The 21,849-nt window shown below is 42.2% G+C and overlaps 1 protein-coding gene across 1 annotated transcript in view; it reads left to right on the top strand. All coding sequences in view use genetic code 11, as the record gives it.

Moving 5' to 3' along the window:
* The window catches only part of EGR_00287 (Cell division protein kinase), a gene marked incomplete at both ends in the record, with an annotated part of 29,676 nt that overhangs the window by 7,748 nt on the left and 79 nt on the right, over window positions 1-21,849 (top strand). Inside the window, 7 exons of the mRNA XM_024489536.1 lie at window positions 5,659-5,715; window positions 9,585-9,794; window positions 16,104-16,351; window positions 17,503-17,646; window positions 19,562-19,719; window positions 20,708-21,156; window positions 21,378-21,804. Coding sequence (XP_024356214.1) covers window positions 5,659-5,715; window positions 9,585-9,794; window positions 16,104-16,351; window positions 17,503-17,646; window positions 19,562-19,719; window positions 20,708-21,156; window positions 21,378-21,804 — 1,693 coding nt within the window. The remainder of the gene's footprint in view (window positions 1-5,658; window positions 5,716-9,584; window positions 9,795-16,103; window positions 16,352-17,502; window positions 17,647-19,561; window positions 19,720-20,707; window positions 21,157-21,377; window positions 21,805-21,849) is intronic.

The following is a 21,849-nucleotide window of genomic DNA, read 5'->3' as shown; positions in this document are numbered from 1 at the left end:
GGTGCATTGTTTATGTTACAAACTTCATATTTGCCATTTATATTGCGCTTACCCACGGTTGATTAGCTCCTCTTTGTTTGAAGCAGCACCTCCAAATGTCAGTCCAAGACTGTTTACTGGACAATGTAAATACTGCGTTTTCTGGCTCTTATTCCATGTTTTTACGTCTTGAGATCACTAACCCCTTCGATCTGACCTAATTGCTGCATAAAGAGAATTTTCAAATAAGTAGTTTGATCGTGCATTCGGATATGCACTGAAGGATGCAAAATGCCAGGGCACCGGAGCAAGTTGGACGACAGTCGCGTGCCTTGGCTGTGAAGCCGATGATAATGCCACATACCTTATGTATCCCATATGCTGCAGCCGTCTCCTCTCTGGTCTTCTCTGTATTTGCCTTGGGATAAAGCCTATTAATGAGGTCGAACACCCCATTCTTTATCGTGCTCTAGTTCTTCACTGGCGTTGAAGCCGTTCCTCATCTTACCTGAAATGCATTTTCACAATACTTCCAAATTTCATTAGCACGGTTTTTTGGGTCACTTTCAAACCACAGCTACATATATATGTACGTGCCAAGGTTTCATTTTCAGGCCTTACATTATGTTCTTCGAGAGCTTGTAACCTGACCCCTCGAACTATTTTGTCGTAACTGCCCTTTTGCTGCTGTTGCTGCCCCTCTGAATTGGTTTGTTCACTGTGGTGGTTTCACTAGGTCGCTGGCGTCTTTGTCACATGTGCAATAGCAGCTGTTTAGTTTGTCCAAACTAAGTGTTTGCTCTTGTCGTGTTTACTTAACATTTTCCCGCCCTTCCATGGTCTATTGGCAAAGCCTAACTTAGCAAAGAGAGGTTCTTATTACAAGTTAAAAAACAATGCGAACTGGTTATGTTAGGGCACTTAAAAATAGTCACAGAAAACGGATAAATCTTTCAAGAGCTTTTTAGGGATACTTTGTTCGGTACAGTATCACCCAATTACTCTGGATGGAAGACGTTTTGGTGCTTCTGCTCTGTTTGTAGGGTGTAGCATGTTGTTTCTGAGGCGCATTCACATGTAAATGCGTGACTTCTGGCATTTGAATTGTTTGACTTTGAGATGAATGTGAATCCGTTTTTGTTTGACTTCTCACAATGGCTAAAAACCACAAGTTGTGCATTTGAAAACAACTGACAAGCCATAGTTTACGCGCACGCACAAGCTGGGCCACTTGTTCCTATTCCTTTTCCTGTCATTTAATAAATTAAAGTGGGCAAAAACTTTCCATTGCCTATTTACCTTTTTTTTGCAACCTTGGGAAACTTGCTTTGAAGCTTTCGATTTCATGAATTTTAATTCTGATTTCGTTTTTGCTGTATTACCTGCCATTTTGGGGTATCCGGTAGTAATTGTTTGCACTAATCAATTCATTTTCTCTAACAAGGCGCTTATGAATGTTTCTGTCATCTTAATAGGTGTGCTAACCAAGCCCTCCTGAACACCGTCGTCACGCACAACCTGAAACCATTCCTGACCCACCGTTATCACACTTGACTCCTTCCAAGGCTTCAGTTATTTTACATTCCTAAATATCTTTTATCGTGACCCAATTCTTTACCAAGTTGAGAAAGTCAGAAAAACTTTTTTTCTGTTGACAAACAAATGCTATCGGTTGGATTCTGCCTTTCTTTTCAGCGTTTGTGTCATCCATTGCAATAGGCAGACAGCTCAACTTTACTACGGAGGTTGTAATTTTAGATCAGTTGCTCAGAAGGGTTTTTTAATTACTCGAGTAAATCTTTTTTTCTTTAGAGTTTCATTAGTTGGCTTAATCCATTAAATCATTTGGGATTGGACCCAAGTCCAGTCACAGTTTTTGCATGTTTTGGCTTCTAAGTAGTCTTGTGCCATGGGCTTAAGCTTTTTTCGTCTCCTTTGCACAACAACTTAAAATTATCTAGTTCTGCGGTATCTTAGTCTTTTGGGATCATATTAAAATTCAGTTGAAAAAACCTATTCAGTTGTAATTCGGTTCTATGTCAGTTAACTTTTTCCTTGGCTTCTCATTCATTTCAACACTCAACTTTCAATGTCCCAGGTAAATACCATATATCCCACGAAGAACGGTTCAGTCATCACCTTATTGAAATTTCCATTCAAAATCACAACTTTTATGCATCAGTCCCCAAAACCGATTCTCTCTTCACTTTGAGGTGCAATTTCCTCGTTGAACCAATGTGCTGTTGAATTGTGTCCATTCCGGTGACTGTGTACAGTTTGTGAATTGTCATAAATTTGTGTTACATTGATGCAAGTACTTCTTCAACGGTGATGATCCGCAAATTCCTTCAGATTATACACGTATCGTGGAATTAGCTAGATTAAGCATACACCACCGTTCGACTCCTTCTTTTTCCACTATTACTGTGTCCTACTTTTACTAGTTTTTTATTCTTTCTGGTTAGGTCTTCTTCCACTTATCACCAGCAGCCGGTTTTTCCCGACCACTTTGTTCAATACAAATCGCATCATGTCATTCGAGTTGCTTCTTCTCTTCCTTGGAGTTGAGTTTCTCCTTTCCTATCTGATAAGAATTTCTTTGTCCGTGGCACTGTTATGTGTTAACTCACTTCTTCCCGTTCCCGCCGGATCCTAGCCATTCCACTATTCTCAAAAGGGATTTCCTTCCCCATTGTTTTACTGCTTGCGTTCAGCTAAGCACCGCTGTTTATTGCCGGATAAGAATGGGATTGACCTCTCTATTATCTACATTTACTGGAACATCCCAATAAGCCATCCTTTAATGTGAAACATGCTACATCGCAGTCTCGTTTATAGAGGCTCAGACTTGATAATTTTAATTGAGCCTTGAAATTTTTTAAAATTTTACTTAGGCGCTTCGTGCGTGATTATAATGAGGTTATCAAGTTTTGGTAATGGCCTAATCTCGCGATGGCACAATGTGTTGAGTCGTGAGTGTGTTGTGATAGTACTAACTGGGGGTATTCAAGAGAAACCATGTTGGTGGTAGTACCTGACGGAAATTTCCAATGCCTTGGCGACAGAGCAAAATACTTCGCTGACCTGGCACACATTCTCCTTTTCTATTACAGCCGCGAGATGCTAGGAATGTGCTGCTAGGATTTTATTTTATTCGTGTGTTTTATAGAACCTGCCCGAGAATAAGGGCAAAACCGTGTTAGTGGTTTCGTTATAAAGCATTGTGCACGCAGGGAATACTGACTTTTTGTGAACAATCCCCAGGTAAACTGGGTATCTTGTTTTCACTAAGTTAACTACTTATGAAATAATTAGCAAATGTCTTTTGTTTCGCATCCTCCGAAACTCCTTGACTTCACTCACTGAAATGTTAAAAATACAATTGAACTTCTGGTTGGTTCCATCAGACACGGTGCTAAATCTTTCATCTTAAATGTTTATTAGGTGTTACTTTGATAACGACTTCCCACAATTTCCTATCTTTTTTCCATCAAACCGCTTATATTTTTATAAGGTAACCAACTAGTTTTAAAAGGCAGGTCTCGCCTGTGGCGATTTCCTTGGCATTTATGACGATGATATTGAAGGCGAAAGCTCAACAACATCGCTTTAAATAAACATCCTTGGAATATACTGTCAAGCTATATAAAGTTACTACGCGTAGTTAAGCATCAGTAGGTCACTTTGTGGTATTCGTGGAAAACCATCATGAACCGGATATGCTAATCAGTAAATCACTATCCTGATGATATTTGACTTCACTTCCGAATTCAAATGCTATCGTCTTTAGTTCTGTATTTCTCCTAATTCACTTATTTAACGTAATAGTACCCCGCTAGTTTTGGTTTTTTGCGTATGGCCTTACGAGGTTTTCCTCTATATCATAGTATTTTCAAAATTCACTAACACTTTTGATTCCCTATGCAAAATCACTTGCATGCGACCTATTTCTTATTGATTGAGTAATTAGCTGACTGTTTATTTGTTTTTATGAGAATTGTTTGCCTTCATTGCTAACCCTCGGAATATTGGTGAAAACGATGTTCCATCGTTAATGCCATCGTTTATCTTTATTCTCCTATCTGTTGTTTGATTTCATACCTCAGATTGCGCGCCTTTAACCACCGTGCAACCTGTTTATTTTTGGCTTTCAGTCCGCAGTTCGCAAGGCACGCGGGGACGACACATGCACTCCACTAGGTCATAATTACTGCAATGAATGGGCAAGAATGCACGCGTCTTTGACTGTCATGTGTATTGGGTGGAAAAGAATGCAATTGGAGGCTTGCAGTTAGCATCGGCTGGCTTGGTATAGGGTCAATGTTTTCATTACGGTTTTATTCATAATCAAAATGCATTGCCATAGGATGCCCAGGATTAGCTTAGATGTGTGCGTGGAATTTTGATAGCTCGGATCGCATTTTACACATCATTGACTGAGAACAACCAATACATCGACAGTCGGAACGTTTATTCAGTTTGGTGTCATATCACTACTCATATGACGAAACACTTGTCTAATCCGATGTAACATGATATCCTGAAGTTAGTATCTATTCCTTCTCCTGTATCATAGTAACTGTATCAAATGATCAAGTTTTCGGTTTGCTTTATACCATGTGCTCTACCGGTGTGTTGTTTCCCAACTATCAGGAGAGCGGACATTGGGCTCTAAATGCTAGTTTGTAGAATTAGCTCTGGCACTTTTCCGACTGATTTGTCTAATCTATCTGTCTACTTTTAATGTCACTACTTATTTGACTTGGATGAATTCTCGCTTTCGTAACTAAATTTGAGATTTTGAAACACCAGCTGGAGTCTCCGCTGCGGCAAGTGCAGTAAATGTCTTTGCTCATTTTTCTCGTCTTCTTCGGTTTCAACATCTGCCATTAGTTTCCCTGTTTTCATGAATAAGTATTCAGGTTGCACTTTCATCCTTGGTGAAGTGTACACCCCCCTCTTTTTGCCCAGCATCATGGGCTGGCATTCAGAAGGGTCACTTAGATGACTGACCTCTGTATCTGAGATGCTATACTACTTTTTGTAGCCATTTTTCCAGGTCTAATCTATGTTCGGACGATTTATGAATGCCTTACATTTTTCAGAGAGCATAATCCGAAGGATCTGCGTTTTTTTAGTACTTCCTTGAATCTGACAGATAAATCATATCTGAAGGGTTAGAGAGAGGCTGTCTTGATATATGCCGTGCTAGTTATTTTTAACTGCTCTACATTGGGGAAGTGTATCATTGATGCTCTTACCTTTATTCTTTTTCGACTACACTCCCCTAGATCTTCGTTTTTGAAACTAGTCTCAATGGAAGTACACATATGTTGTATTAACTGTCCCATCGAACGTGTGATTATTTAACCAACTGAAAATCTAGTAATCCCATTTATGATTATCTCTAGATGATGTTTCTCTAATTAATCATTTAAATACTGCCAAATTATTACAGTGGTTGTTTTTAGTACTGTTTATTTTTGATTTCGTCATAATCCTCGTCGTATAGTTGCTACCATATTTACTTCCAGCGCCTACTTTTTATCAACTCGTTTTGTTAGCTGTATGTAAAATCACTTTTATCATGCACTAACATTTTGTTATGTCCACATTAAACAGTTTTCATGTGTTACTTCGACTAAAATATTAGGTTTATTCTTGTTTGGTTTTTTTCAGTCAGAAATCGGGTTCGGAAAATTGCAATCCTACGCGAAGTTGGATCTCCTTGGACAGGTGAGTATGCGATTCAAATTGGAAGTTTACCTGCCTTAGGAGTGTCTTGGTGAATTGGGGTTCAGTTAAGTGTCAACAAACTCCATACTATACGCCTCTGAAACAGTGTCACGTTCTGTTTAGTCGGATGCGTACGAAACAAAGTGAAATAATTAAACAACCTCTTTCAAGTTGATTTCCCTTAGGAGATTGTATGAGGTGGCCAATGGCCTCAGAGCTGCAACCGCCTTACTAAGTCGCTTCCGTTCGTCTGTGCGTCTGTATGAATCAGCAGCATTTCCACATGCGCCCCTCCTCCTCTTGCAAACACACACGGCTGTCAGGAGTAATCTTTCCTTCCGTTACCACCACTGCTGACCTCTCCACCACCACTACCTCCTCCCCTCTCGCCTCTCGTCGAAAGAGAACCGCGCGTGTAATGACTGGGGCTGTGTGCTACACAAACACGTACATACACTAGCACCGGGTAGAGACTTATTTTCCTGGCATTTCTTTTTGTGTGCTACAAACTTGGGAATGGAAATACTTCTTGCAACCAGTAATGGTAGGCAACGCTAACGAACCATGTTCCCCTTTCTATCTTGTAATAATTCAGGAGTATGTCCACCCGTCCTGATTGTCTCATTTTCTCATTCCTGGTCTTGACCTTTTATTGGTCTCAGATTATCCATGCACCCAAACTGTTGTGAATTCATATTCGTCTACATCCACCCACTGCAGTGCCGATTCGGCCTACTTTCATCAGTAAATATAAACTCAGTCTTCACATTAGACTCCTGAAACTTAACCACCTTTTGAGTGGTACTTTGCGGTTTTGTATTTGGTAATCTTTAAGTCAAATAAGTAAACGCCATCTTAAATTGCCTTCCATTTCACTTGTCTTTACGTGGTCACGCAAGCTTTCCGGCTGTTGTTTGAACATAATTGTATGTGCGTGCGCTGTTGATTTGTGATAAAGGTAAATATTTATTATCACAATAAACATAAGTCCAAGTACAGTGGATTTGTGTAGCTTGGCTGTGTCGCGGCCTTCATTTCACGTTCATCTTAAATGTGATATCTTCAAGGTTTTGCCCTTACCAGAATCTACTCTAGTTTTTTTTTGTTAAAATTTCCAGCCCTTGTTTCTCATAATTGCGTTCGGTCAATGATTTTCATTCACTCCCGAATATGCCGTAAATGTCACATTTTTGCTATTCACACGCGCGAATGCTTGTATCTTGCTTCAATACAACCTTCAAGCTTGCCTTTTTGTGGCTCTCAAGCAGATTTGACTGATATTTGCCTCTTTTCACGCAAAATTGGAGACTGTTTAGACAAGTCGGCGTTGTGTATGGATTTGTTTGATGTGCTAGCGTTCCACTATCTAGCCATCATCATCACAACACCCTCAACAGGCTCACGCGTATTTTTGATGTGAATACGCTTGACGTAGTTGAATATCATTCATGCTTTTTCTTCCACTCTGCACACCATCCAATGTGCAAGGTGACATAATTACGCAATTTTAGACGCATGAACTCTCCTTCGGACTCCGCAGCTACATGCGGCAGCAGTTGACAAACAGTGATCGACCCTTTTTTATCGTGGGAACTTCAGACATGCATTTATATTACTCTTAAAGTCCCTATTTAAATAATACTTTTCTATCCGTGTGCTCATGTCAGATGCCGGAATATTCGCAAGGTTTATGGGAGCGGTTTCGATAACGTATTTTGCCTGGCTAAAGCGTGTACTGAGGCTTTTGCGAATTTCTCATTCACGATTAATCAAAGATTTTTTGGCAAAGATGAGCGCCGTCCCAATTCCCTTAATCTGAACCAAAAATGATCAGAAGATCATTCGTATCTCCTGCTCTCCCTCGGATTAATAGATAGTAACTGTTCTGAGGATTTTGTTCTCGCTCTCCTCAATGAGGAGGGCAAGGAAATTTAAGTAAATCATGTTTCTTGCATATTTATTTAGCTGATAAAAATGAATACTTGTAACCATTCCCGTTTAAATGTATTGCTTTGCTTCCGTTGTTTCTGAACTTAGTATCCTCTTTGTGAGCACGAATCACGCGTATCGCCTGGCTTTACGTAACTGTTTTGGTGCCGCATTTTTATAATTTGGGGCGAAATTGCCCAAGGCGTTGTGGAGCCTTATGCGCTGTTTAGTGCAAACTACCAATCACAATCCTAGGCCGCTCTTGTGGACGCTTTTTCTACGTGGGTTTCGGCCTGAAAAACCTTGTCAATTGTACTCAAAGCAAGATTTTTTGCTTGAATTTTAGGCCCTTTTACACTTTTGGTTTCTGATGGACACCGCTCTTGGCACGTAACTTTGGGGAATTCATGTAAAGCATCCAGTCGCAAATAGGTGTACTTTGCTCCATATTCTGTCCACTAATTATGAGTGTTTTAAGGTAAACACTCGTTTTTCTCAACTGTTCTAATGCCATCCAGGTGCGAACCTGCCGCATGGTTTGACCTCCTTCCTTACTCCAAAACCCTAACCATTCGAACTGGGTATTGGAATAAGAATACACTAGATAAGAATATGGGTTATTTCATACTTTCTCGATGCCTCAATAACTAAGTGTTTTGGGGAAAAGAACACGCCTTATCATTGCTCCAGTAGAAGAAACACTCACTTTTGTTGTCCGTTGTATCCATCAAGCCAAGATTCTGCATTTTTGTCTTTTCGGCCAAAAATCTGCTTGTCAGGGGCTTTCGTGTTGGTGGCGGAGGAGTCTCCTAATTTGGCCCTGACGGTACGCTCTGTTCCGCTGTTGCCGTAAGAATCACCTCGGCACGCCGCACAGGAGTGGCTCCCGTGCGAAAGTGCTCACGGTCTCAATCCCATACTTCGAATCCAATTTTTCATTCCAACTATGGCTTGTGACACTTTAATAGCCTTCTACGAGCACTACTCCGTTTTTGTGTGCCTCAACATTCCCTTATCAAGTGATTTGTCCAGCAAATGACAATTATCTCTCTCTCTCTCTCCATCTCTAAACTATTAACATCTCAATGTGTCCTTGTGATTTTAAAGCGTTTAATGGTGAATATAAATTTTGCCGAAGAGTGCAATTAGCAAGCTTCGCCCGGACTTTTCGCATTTGTGGAACGAGGAAGGATAGAAATCCAGTAAATCGAGGGGACAAATCTAGGGTGTTTCGCTCGGCCTAATGAGTTGGCTGCAATTGCGGTTAGTGAGCGTACACAACTGTTGTCGGGACGATGTCAATTAGGCCAGACTCTCTCCGTGTTCATCCCGCCTCCACCCCCTCCCCCGCCGCGCCGAGCAATTTGTTGCTGTTGCAGCAGCAACTGAGGCTTGATTTTCAGTCCCTTCGCCCATTTTGCTAGCGAGATATGCGCCCCTTGCTGCCACGATTGTATTTCTTCCTTTTTTCTCTCCCATGGATGTCTTGACTGATCGGCAGTACTTACGCGGCGTTTTTTGGTAAAAAGAATTAAAATTCAGTAGTAATACTAATCCTGCTGGAGCTCTCTTAAGCTACTTTTTTGGACATTTTATCTACACTGCTCACCAGCTGGTAGTTTAGGAAAGTCTTTGCCTTTTTCATAAATGCATCCATTTTACCGTTCCTTCGATTGTATGAATAGCTTGCTTTGCTTCCTATGAAAGCCAAGATGTATTTTTTGCTGTATCCAAGTCATGTTTTGATCGCATTTACCTAAATTATTATGGTGAGTGTGTATGCTAATCTTTGTTTTTTGGGAGTGCTGCATGTGGCTGTGTCTTCATTGAAATGTTTATTGCTAGGGTGGGGCGTCTGGTAAATGGTTGGACTAGCCATGGTGTCAAAGCGAAGCAAATGATAACACCTCTGCATGGTGATTCCTGTTATCGTGTTGTAGGGCACTTACGCGACAGTATACAAGGGCAGGAGCCTACTGACGGAGAATCTGGTGGCGCTCAAGGAAATCCGACTGGAACACGAGGAGGGCGCGCCCTGCACCGCCATTCGAGAGGTCAGTCTGCTGAGGGACCTACGTCACGCCAACATTGTTACTCTCCATGATATTATCCACACTGAGAAGTCCCTCACCCTCGTCTTTGAGTACCTGGTAAGTTCTCCCACATTCACCACCATTATCACAGCATTTGGTTAAGAATGCAGCACTGGTTGTAACGCCAATCTTAAGGTGGGCGACATTAAGAGGTAATTGACGATTCCCCGAGGTTTGTGAATGTGGTACTACCACACGTACCTTCCATTTAATTTGACTTAATGACTGAACGCAGTGTCCCTAATTGACACTTTTAGTGGGAGGCACATACACAAATCCCACCCTTTTGGTGCTTCAACCCGAAAATTGATCAGTGAAGCCTACAAATCTGGCTATCAAAATGGACGCATTATCAGTTTGGCACAATTGACTTTGGATTTGTCTCAATAGCTTCCATTTCTTTCACATGTTCATCCTTTCACCACATTTGAGGAATCTTTTCCTGCTAACGGTTCTGCGCCTTTCGATGTGGCGTGGTGGTTCTTCACCAAACGCACAGCTTCCGCTGTGTGTGGTTCCTCTCAATCACTGTTCATTGTTATCATGTCTCTTTATAAGCAGTGACCGCTACCGGTCTCAGCCATGGGGAACGATGGAATAAACTAGTCAGCCAGTTGTTGACATTTCAATCCTTTTGGTAATAAAGGGGATCCGATTTTTTGGATAAAAATTAATCTTACCTGACCATATTTGGTGCAGGTTTATGAATTCTAGCACATACTTTTTTATTTATTTTTTATTAGTTGTAGTTAAAATTCACACCCTCAATACGTGCTTGTTACGCCAGATTTAACGTTCATTCCGAGGTGAACTTTTCAGCACCTTGTAGTTGGTCAAGATCATCGTTCTCGTACCCTATTCCGGTATTTATGTAACGCGTTTCCCCCTCCTCTTTATTTATTATACATGGTGTTGTGCCATAATACAGGTTGATTTTTATTGCTGCTCTGCTTCAAACCATCGCATACCATTTGGGTGGATTCAAATGCCCTTGCTTAACGGAGGCTTTAGTTCATAATAATTGGAGTTTTTGGTTTAAATACTGGATTCAAACTGATGCTCAAAACACATGGGCATCAGACCACACGCAAACATCCATTTTGCTTTTTCTTCCTCTTGTTCTCTCCCACCGCACCAGAGGGGATGACTAATTTGCTCTAGGAGGTGATTGCGAGGGCAAGAGACGGTGTGTCTTCGGTGTAATTTACACCCGCCGCGTTCCTCTGCCTGACACACGACCACAGATCGATGGTTGCGGTGGTGGCAGCAGCCTTTTGGCCGGTCCTCGTATGCCACGCGCACATATGCACGCGAGCGCGCAGGCTTGGTAAATGGTCCAGACCGTCTTACATCCTCATTCGCTTTACTACTCCGACTCATCAAATGATGCACCTTTATAATCGCATCTAGCTGATGCTGTGGCTTGCCTGTTGTAATCAGCCTTTCACCTCGTGTAGAACTATTCTAATCTGTCACGCGAAATTAGCCTACCAACGTAAACGGCGGCAACTATACTGGTGTCATGCCCTAATTTATGGGCTATGATTTAAGCCTTGTTGTCCTCTTCCCTATTTGTGTAGAAACACATTTAGTCCACTAGCTCCTTTTTGTTATTCGCTCAGTCATAGGAATCTCTTGAATGTTTTTTTTTCTAGGTCACTTTCAGTGTCCTTTTGACTTCATGAGAGATTCCATCAGTCAAAATGCATAACTCAGAGAAATCAGCTTGACCTCAGATTGACCTCTGTAAGATTACCAAATCTGCGAAATCATCAACGAATCTAATGAGATTTTGTTTATTTTGCATCCTTCAGTTCGCTACCGGTGATCTGGGAGATTGTAATAAAACTTTAGTATTGTATCGTGTTTGTCCTATAATTTAGTTCCTGTATATCACAACCCGCGAATGATACACACGAGCTCGACTCATATGGTCTTTTTTATCGTACATGTTTCTTTGCTCTTAAATATTTGAGTGAAACATTTTTTTTCTTATTTTTCTTACAAATTGCCCTCAAAATGTCACATCATTTTGTTGATTTGGTAGCCATCAATCGGTGTCGAATAGTTCAATTTGGGTGTCCACTACTTCACCAAATTTTGATAATTGTTTCTTTTATCCAAGGCCCATTCAGTTTCAGAATTAATAGTTACAGCCTTCCAAATGAATCAGCGTCGATAGTGAGGGAGACGAAACTGCAAACCCCGAGCTCGGAGCGTGATAGTCCATTGACGAAGCGTTGAATATGTATGACTGGTAGCCCCATTCACGTTATACCTTTTTTTGATGTTTGTTTTCGTCTTGCCTAAGAAACCAACAAAATAATGCGGAAGTGCATTCTATGATCTCAGACGAAATGTGTGTGTACCGTGTGTTAGTTCCACAATTATCCACACCTGTAGGACAGGGTAAGGTTGTAGTGGTGGTCTCATTGGCGAAGTTCCTACTCCCATTGTCGCAAATCTCGACTACCTAGTGAATCATTATTCCCTAACCTTTGCCCTTGTGACCTTATATCTCATGGGCCGATTGACTCGTTTCACCGCACGCTATCCACCATGGCCATATGACTCTTGAGTCAACAATGACTGAATCTAGTGTCTGACGGAGTTGCAAGGGCGAAATTCTCCTGTTTTAGTGGCCTTTCTCGTGAATAATTACAATTTCAGTCATGTCAAAACTGGGGATAGGATATTTTTACTGATCTGTCTAATTATTATCCTGCGCGGATGCTAATATCTAAAGCGGCTGTTGAGAGCCACTTTAGATACATTTGGGATGCTGTAATGCTGTGTATGATTGACGTCTTTTGTGTAAACTTCTCAAAACTCCACCCCTTACTTTCTAGAAGTGAACCACTATTTTCTTTTCAGCCTCACTTTTTTACCCATTGAGTTCGTACCTTGCTCGCTCTTTGTATCTACTTACCCAGACACTAGCTTCCTTCACATTGCTGCAAAATTGATGTAGGCTGATCTTCGGAGTATTTCAAGGCTTAGCTTTCACTGTGGGATGTTCTGTTGCTTTTCTTCTTTTTTACATTGAAAGGTACAAACTTTTTGAACTTTTTCCGCAATGACTCACTTTTACTGACTCTCTCCCTTCTCTTGGGTTACCACTTTTGTTCCGACACCGGTAACGGTATGTCTACCTGGGTTAAGTGGCGCAGTGTTTGCCTAGCTATATCGGTAGGTAGCATCTTGGCAGTGTCCCGAAATTCAACTTCAGTTAAGTTCAAAACCCGTGTCCACCATGGTGCAGTAAAGTTAAAATCACCGGGTCACACGGTCATATGTTATTGATCCTAGTTATTAAAGTATGTTGCAGCTTAACTGAAAATCTTCAACCTCTTCCACACATCCGACTAACCAAAGTGTAGTAATCTAAATTGCCTACTATCTGTTGAATGAACATTCTAGTGACACAAAGCCAACTTAGACTGTGCTTTTACGATTCAAAACATGTGTTTGTGCGTACTCGCTTAATGCCACACTCATAAAACTAAATCATAAAGGTGTGTTAACATAAGTAGGATACCGCTAATACCATATTTCGTGCAATCCCTCACCCATAAAAAGTGTAGCGCTACGCCGTAGGAAAGCAGGCTTGGAAGCAGAGGTGTGGGCTGGGTAGGGTAGACAAAGGAATGCAGTTGTAAGGTGTAGAGCTCCTTCCTAGCTTCGTTTTCTGTGTTTTTCCCAATCCCTATCACTCGCTCTTCTGTGGAGAAGGAAAAGTAGCTTCCCTTTTTGCGCTCGCCTGCACCTGCCACAATCCAACCGGGTATCACGTTTGCTCTTCTCTTTCATGGCTTCCTCCGGCTCACTCTTTTGCTCAGAGGAGCTACATAATTGTCTTTACTAGTAGTTTTTCAAGGTGTCACAAAAAATAACAGGCAATTGTTGCCCTTTCTTCTCGAAACTTGGTAAGGTTCCTACAAAGATCGTGAGATTTGCATGTCCGTCATGGGATCCCGTTTGGTTTGTGCTTTATTGATTCGGTTCCTTTCCCCCCTATTATTCCTACTGATAATGGAAGGAAAGTGCAGTTTCTGTTGTACATTTGTTTTCAGCTTACTTCTACTATACGATGTCGCTTTTACCAGCTAGAATGGCTTTTGTTGTTCACTTAGGGAGGCAATTTTGCATAACTGAATGCAAAAACTTAGGGGATATTTAATTGTCACTACTTGAAATTCAAGAACTGTTAATATGCTCAAGTGGTGTGGGAGCGGATCCTAAATAAAAGCAGTTATTGCAGTCATAAAATTGGGAAGGGGTACGCCAAAGCAACTTATTTCAAGCTTGCTTTAATGCACTTGAATAACTTTTCCTATCGCGTGTAGATGTCACGGATGTGTCCGATTCCTTATTATTCGTCTTATTATGGGATTGTGCGCATGTGGCAACGCGGTGTGAGGCATTAGCTCCCACCATTTCGGATTGCGTTTTCTTGACTAGATGCTCCTCTTCTTTGTCAGTCTTTTTATCCCTCCTCCACTGGCGCATCCATTTGCGTCTCTTTTCAAATGATTCTTTAACCTCTTCCATCCATGCTGCTTCCTCCACGAATTTTACAGTGGGGTATTGTATATGCCATCCACATCTACTTGTGTCCTCCTTCCACGTTCTCCTCAATGTACACCTTTACGGATAAAGGGAAGGTGTGTGACTCATCGGAGTTATTTGGATAGCGCATTAGGGAGTACAGGTTATGGTTGCTGAGTCATTATCACTGGGATAATTTACGCCTTTGGATAGCTTTTTCTCAGGCTCCTTGAAGCAGCCTCTTTTGGCGAAGCCTACAACGTTCCTGGAGTTTGTTAGTGTTCATGTATGCTACCTTGAGGAGGAAACCCCTTCACAACTTTAATTTCCCTTTCCCTTGGCTTATCGTGGCTTACCTGTTCTTGAATTCTCTCCTCGTGTTTTGTCTTTATAGGTAATAATTTCGATATTTTCCCCAAAATCGATTGGACTGATTTGCTTTAATCAAAGGCAATTACCAAGCAATGTTTTAATAGTTCATTTACTTATACTTTTGGACTGCTCTTATTCAAAATGTTTTATTTTATCCCAAATCTTGACTTGCCTAGTGAACATTCGTGTAAATGGGTGTTATAGCGGGTACCCACTTGATGGCCTTTGGCACGCAACCACATATTAACCCACCCACTTTATGCAAAGCTACTGCTACTTTTAGTATTGTACGTGGTTCATCAAAAGATTCGTTTTTTTTTCGTTCTTTTCCTCGTACATCTGAAATTCAAATTTGTCTCACTGCAACAACCCCTCTTCGCCCTTTATTGATTCGTTTGCCGTTAAGTTGGAGATTCGGTGATTTCTAAATCCTTGCTCGACCCCATGTGAATGCAAAAGGCGCTCTTTTTTGTGATGCTAAACTACCTCCGAATTCGAAAGTCAGTTTTGCCCCAAAAATGAGGCTAGAAGTGCAACTTGTTTTGGTTTCTCTAATTTTTGAGGATTCATCCTTTATTATCAATCCTTTTATGCATGTTCAAATGTCCTTCCCAAAAGACTAAACAGCATACCTGCATAACCTCTACTTACTTAAAATTTGGTACTAATGGCTTAGTAACTTCAGTGTTGTATGTGTGAGCACGCGAAAAAGAATTTGATGGGTGATAGGGTCTTATATCGTTCATTTCTTGTTGTTTACCTTGTTACTCACTGATCTGTATAGTAGTAAAACGTTTTGTTTGATACCTCGCCATCTTATAAACGCCAAGTAATCCCAATAAACTCTTATTTCATCTACTTTTGCTATACAGATGTGGTCTCACCTACCATTTTGGCATTTTCAAGCAGGCTATGCGTATTACCCTTTCGCGCTTGAGATTCTATCAGAATTGAGAATAGGAACGCAGTCACTACCTGTCACAATTCTTTTGGCTTTACTGTGTCTATACCGAACACCTTGTTTGCTGCAACATCGAAAGGAAATAATTTAATTGGGGGTGCACTTAGTTGTTTAACGTAAACGCGTTTTCCTGAAATTTTTGTGATGATGCTAACTAAGGGACTTCAATTTTTTCGATGAATTAAAAGCTGATCCATGATGGGTCAGGACCTTATCGTTTCTAATGCACGTTGAGAGTAACCCCGGCAGCAAACCTTGTCGTTCCTAAGGCTGACCTTTGGTTGGATTATCTATAGAAAAATGGCTGAATTGAATACAACATCCTATAGCTTAACATTCTACCTCCAAATTTTCACTTTTATACCTTAAATTGTTTGCTCAATGTAAAATTGGTTTAACTTTGAATCAAATGGATGACCAGATCCTCGCGTTTGTCTGAGGCAGATGTCTTACCAGCCCTCCTTATGCTCTCTTCAATCCTGTAGCAACGAGACCTGAAGCAGTACCTACACGAGTGCCACAACTTGATGCACCCAGAGAATGTGCGCATCTTCCTTTACCAACTCCTCCGTGGTCTGGCCTTCTGTCACGCGCGCCGTATCCTGCATCGCGACCTGAAACCGCAAAACCTCCTCATTAATGACCGTGGCGACCTCAAGCTGGCCGACTTCGGACTGGCTCGAGCCAAATCCATCCCTATCAAGACCTACTCCAATGAGGTCGTTACCCTCTGGTGAGTTTTGCAGTCCTCAACTTTTATCAAAAGGTCTGTTTGGTTGTAATACTATATCCATGCACCAAAGGATTCAATCACTGTAAAAGCATCGCTTTCATACCAGAGGTGTGTGAATTTTTTGTGATGTGGGGTATGGTAAAGTGGACATTTACACCATCTCAACAAGGAGTTGTTGATGAAGCAATATTTAAAATAGTGACATTATCTCTTTTCTTGAGTAATGCAAAAGATTCAGTACAAATAATTGCGTTTAAGTGTAATCTTGTGCGTTAATGCCTACGAAAGCTACCAAAGACGTCATTCAGTTTAAAGTGTAAGTTGCGCAGCAGTCTACACTCAAATCTTAATGAAATTTGCATGGGTCGGGACACTTTCTCGAAATATTTGCCTCGCTTTCGTCGCTTTCATGTTTTAGTATATGGCGAACACTGAATGAAGTAAAATTCCCCAATCAATTTTTATCAGTGTTTCGGGTACTTTTAAAATGTCAAATACTTCAGGTGTAAGACACCCTTGGTCATTTGAAGGATCAGAATTGGTCATACCTTTCGGGTATTGTCATACCTCATTCCCATCTGTAGCTACAGCAAATGGTGCCACAGTTGTACGCTTCTGTTTTACGTGTAAACTAGAGGAAATCTAACTGAGAATGGGCATGGTACGATGCAATTTGATGATTTATCGGTGACTTTAGTAGGCAATAATATGTTGAGGAATAATGCTGCTTTGCATTGATGTGTCAACATTCAGTGGCAATGGGCATTTCCCGCAGCGCTTCTTAGCTCTGATATTCATAGGGGATGGTAATATTTCTTCAATTTTTTTTAATGCGGAAAGCTCCACTCGATTCTAGCTGCAGATAAACCCTTCCATTTAAAAATCATGGACTTGTATCTGAATTAAATCGCACTCTAGAAGCAACTGCTTCGTGGTCACTACTTTTATATTCTAATATGCTACGAATCACAAAATAACCGCTAGATACGTAGGATTTGCAATTCATTGCACAGTTGAGAACGGATCACATCTTCCCTTCCTGTGCTCATCTGCGTTAATGCAGGTTTTCACTCGTCTCATTAAAAACCGCCTGATTACTGCAAGCATTTCGCTTGTATGCCTTCGTTGGAGGTTTTTTAACTCACATGCAGCGGTAAATCCGCTCTCACAGGTGAACCTTGGCTCCTTTTCCGGATCAGCGGTGTGGATCGCGATCACTTGCATTATGCATGCGCACGCATTTGGGTGCGTGCGTGGCTGCGAGCACCGCAGCACCCAAATCGATCGAATCGGCGGTGCGCGTGTTCGTCGCAGCGAGTGTGCGAAAGCATGTGGTCGTAGTTGGCGGTGCTACTGCTGCTTGCTGCGACGTGGGTAATTGCGGACATGCTGGTCAACACCCACGCAGCCAAATGTCTTCACGCTTACGGTGCGCGTAAGTATGTACGGGTTGGGGAGCGAGGAGGATAAAGGGGAAAGTGGGGAGTGGGCGTTTGGGTGTGTTAAAGTCTTTTTTGCAACCTGGGAAATTTTTACACAAGACTATTTGTGCGGGCGCACACCTTTGTTTGTGGTGGTAGATGATCCGATTTTAAAGATGAATATTCTCATCACTTGCTACTTCTCTTCAGTAGAAATTCATTAAACTATTCACATTTGACTTCGTAGTTGCTCTGACAATTTCGAGTAGGGGTGCTTTTCGAAATTCTGTCAAAAATGGTTTGTGAAATTTCTCACTTTTGCTGCGTTGTACCGAACCAAGCAAAGATAATGACCTAAGCAGCTCCATTTTGGGAATTTTTAGTGTTCTCCAGGATCCTAATTAATGAATGTTAGTCTCACTTTTCGGTGTGAATTCGTTTGTCTTGCCACCTATGCGCCCGCTTTCTGCTTGGGCGCTCACCGTCATGCACGTGCCTGAAGTGAGAAGACTACTGGGGTGATTACGACACCCCGCCCACTGGTAATCTTTCTTCCCACTCCTTGAATCTCATACCCCAGGCAAAATCTGCAATCGCCTTATTCGTTAAACAGGCATTTTTTCGAAAATTTTTGCTGCCTGCGGGATCGAAACTCGCTTTAGGTAGGTTTCAGATTGTTTTGACCAGGGACCAGAATTACAACTGTCATATCGGTGTTTTAACTTGTGTATGAAGCATCGCCTATTTGAAGGGGCAAGAACAAAGCCTGCTTCCATTTGACCACTCAGGTGAATCTTATTGGTCAAAAGGTTTTCTACGCAATTCATTGTATCGCTGAATTCCAATCAAAACGTTACTTCGTGCTTTGATCTGCTTATTAATTCAGGTGGCTCCAGCAATGTCAACCATAAGTGTCTTACACGCTGCAAAATTGAAAATGGATTAAATATACCTCCTTTTTATTCCATCATCTGCTGTAAAATTGTTGAACGTGTTTTGCACTTCGCTGCGAAACTGCGATTAATGATGCTTAAGAACCTCAGCAAGGCTGTCAGGAAAGCAGCACTTCTGCGTGCCGTACTAGAGAATTCTCAAAAGGACTAATCCGAGGTCCTCATTCCGGTGCAACTAATTTAACGTATTTTCAATGGTCTTCAAAGTTGGTTAGCTCTAAAGACCTAGCTCTTATCTGAATCTTAGTAGCTCACTTAAAAAAAATAAACATGGGGCGACTTTTAAACTCGGCACTGTATAATTGCGCACAAAGTCAAACAATGTTTCTGCAAATGGAAGTACACCGCTTCCACTTCGACACTAAGGGGTCATTTTCCTCAAAATAAAAATGTAAGGATATGTAATATTAGTAACTTTATTTCCCCTTTGTTATTACTGGCATCTGGCTGAATGAGAACTTTTCTATATCTGAATGGCAAGTGCTCTATGGTACCAGCCGTTATTTGAGAGTATTCCAGCACCTAACAATGAGGGTGATCATTCTTGTTTGGTACATCATAGTGGTTTATTTGAACCGCAGTTTTTGCTAGTAGTAGCTTTGATAATTTTAAAATCTGAGTTATAATGAAACGAAACATCTGTAAATGCTATACGTGGCTGTCCGAATTCAGTTCAGTGATTCAACGTCCTACCTCAGGTACCAATTAGTCTGCTGACGGAACTTTTTAATCATCCCTTTTTCCCTGAAGGTTCTTTACGCCGTCAAGACGGATTAAGGGTGTTAAATCTTGTCAGGTCGCAACACTAACCCAGGGGTATTCCCTTTCCCCCACAGGTACCGACCTCCAGACGTGTTGCTGGGCTCTACGGAGTACTCTACGCATATCGATATGTGGGGTGTGGGGTGCATCTTTTTTGAGATGGCCACCGGGTGGCCCCTCTTCCCCGGCTCCACGGTCGAGGAGGAGCTAACTCTCATCTTCAAGCGCCTTGGTGCGTCCCTCTTTCCTCCCTCTTCTCTCTTACCTACTCTTAGCGCCCTGGCCAATGATCTATTCGGGGGTATTGCTCTTTCTTGCTCAAGAAAGAGTGCGGGAAGTGTGTACTCCTCTGGATCATACTTATTACGCCCGTTGATCACATGGCGGTGTCACGCGCACGTTCACTTCTGCTCTCTAGATCTATGCCCATGGAGTGATCTTTCATTTTTATTTTTTCACTGAATGCCATCTCCTGCCTTCACAACATTAGGAGAGGCTATGCTTTGGTGAATACCAAAGATCACTCCGTTGCGCTGACCTGAGCTTTGTTTTAAGGAGGTAGAAACTGCTAATTTTAATCACTTCAGGCTGTGGAGTAGGCCGGAGAGCGTGAATTTCCTCTCGAACTCTCTGACTGTAGTTTCATTTGTTTATTTGTATTTACGTATGCATGTGCGTATGCGATCTTATCGTTGAGTACATTTACGGCGACTGCATATTATTAGTGCGTGCTTAGGTATGAATTTTCGTTGGGGAAGTCTAAGACCACTGCTATCTGACGCGGTGGCAGTATCCAAAAAGATTTAGCATTCATTGTCGTCGTAAAAGCTGCGAAGCGGGAAAAATGAATATTGCCTGGTTTCCTTTAACTCTAGTTTCTTACACTATTAAATAAGGTATCGCGCACCTGGTTATGGGGCGATTTCAGTACCAGCAGCTCTACCCCGCGTGCATGGCAAGCAGTCCTAGTGAGTTGGTATAAAAACTCCTGGATTTAAGAACAAAATGGTCGGCTAAGCTGTTGTCTCAATTAAAAACGAGTGATGTAACTTTTGAACCAGCAATGCTATGGAATGAACGTATGTACGCATGTAGGTGGAGGCAGATTGATACAGGATAGCTAAAAGTGCGATGACCGCATTGTCATGAACTTGGGAGTAGTTTGTGCAATGCACTCTGTCCTAAGTGACCTTCTTTTCACTTCTTCTGTGTGCTTACAGGGACACCGACAGAGGACTCCTGGCCCGGAGTGACCACCCACCCGCATTTCAGCAAGGCTCTGACCTATGGCCCCTATCCACCGGTCGGTCGCTTTCCCCTCTCACCCCAATTCTCACCATCAGGCCAAGCCCTCCTCAGCAAACTCCTTGTCTACCCTGGTCCCCGACGCATCTCCGCCGCCGAAGCCCTCAAGCACGCTTACTTTTCACGTCCCCTCACCGCCACCACCTCCTCCGTAGGTGACGTTATCAGGGGCCTTCCATTGGAGACGCTCGCTAATCTCCCCGACTGTGCCAGCATCTTCGAGGTGCCCGGCATACGACTCCACAGGGACCCCGGTATCGCTCCGCAGGTTCCTTCTTCCAATCATCATTCACACTATCATCACCGGACTAACGGATCCGCCAGTTACCGCAACTCAATGCCCGTTGTCTACAATGAGTTCAATGTGCGCTCCTCACTCCAATATTTTTTTATCTATCATCAACCACATTCCCTTTTGGTGGTTTCACTTTAAGTACTAAACTAGCTAAACGCATTTTGTTGCGCTATTTAAGTAGACGTTAAGCCTTATTGAGCTCATTCATAAACTTAAGCTGCTGACTATCCTCCTTAAGAATCGCCTGGGCGGATGCTTATAGGTCGTCCTGTTGGATTTTAAAACTGTAGAATCAGCTGAGACAGAGTCAGGTGCATCAACAGCAGCCCTGCCTGCACCGTCAAGCCGGGCCTCCACCTCCTCTACCTCCGCACCAATCAGGAGGAGGCGTGCCGGTTGCATTTGTCACTGGTGGCACATCAGCCTATCAGCGTCCCATATCAGTGGCTTCGACCAATGCAGTGCGGCCACCTGTCATAGCGCCTCGATGTTACTTGCCCAACCAGAATGGCATGGGCGGGAGTACCATAATGGGCTACGCTCCAGGGGTGTTTCTCAACTGTGATTCGAAGCAGTCATCCTCCACGACCTCGAGTGAACACCACGCCCCCTCCTCTAACCTCTTTGGCCAGTATCTTAGCCATCAGCAATTTCACAATGGCACCGGTGGTGGCGGTATTGGAGCGGCCCCTCTCCCCTACAATACACGAGTCATCGGTTGGTGAAATTGGTATTTAGTGTAGGACTGAGCTCCCTCTTTTT

The sequence above is a fragment of the Echinococcus granulosus genome (assembly GCF_000524195.1).
Source record: "Echinococcus granulosus chromosome Unknown EG_S00001, whole genome shotgun sequence".
Classification (NCBI taxonomy): Eukaryota; Metazoa; Platyhelminthes; class Cestoda; order Cyclophyllidea; family Taeniidae; genus Echinococcus; species Echinococcus granulosus.
The sequence above is the reverse complement of the archived record's forward strand: the minus strand, read 5'-3'. Positions and strand labels throughout refer to the sequence as shown.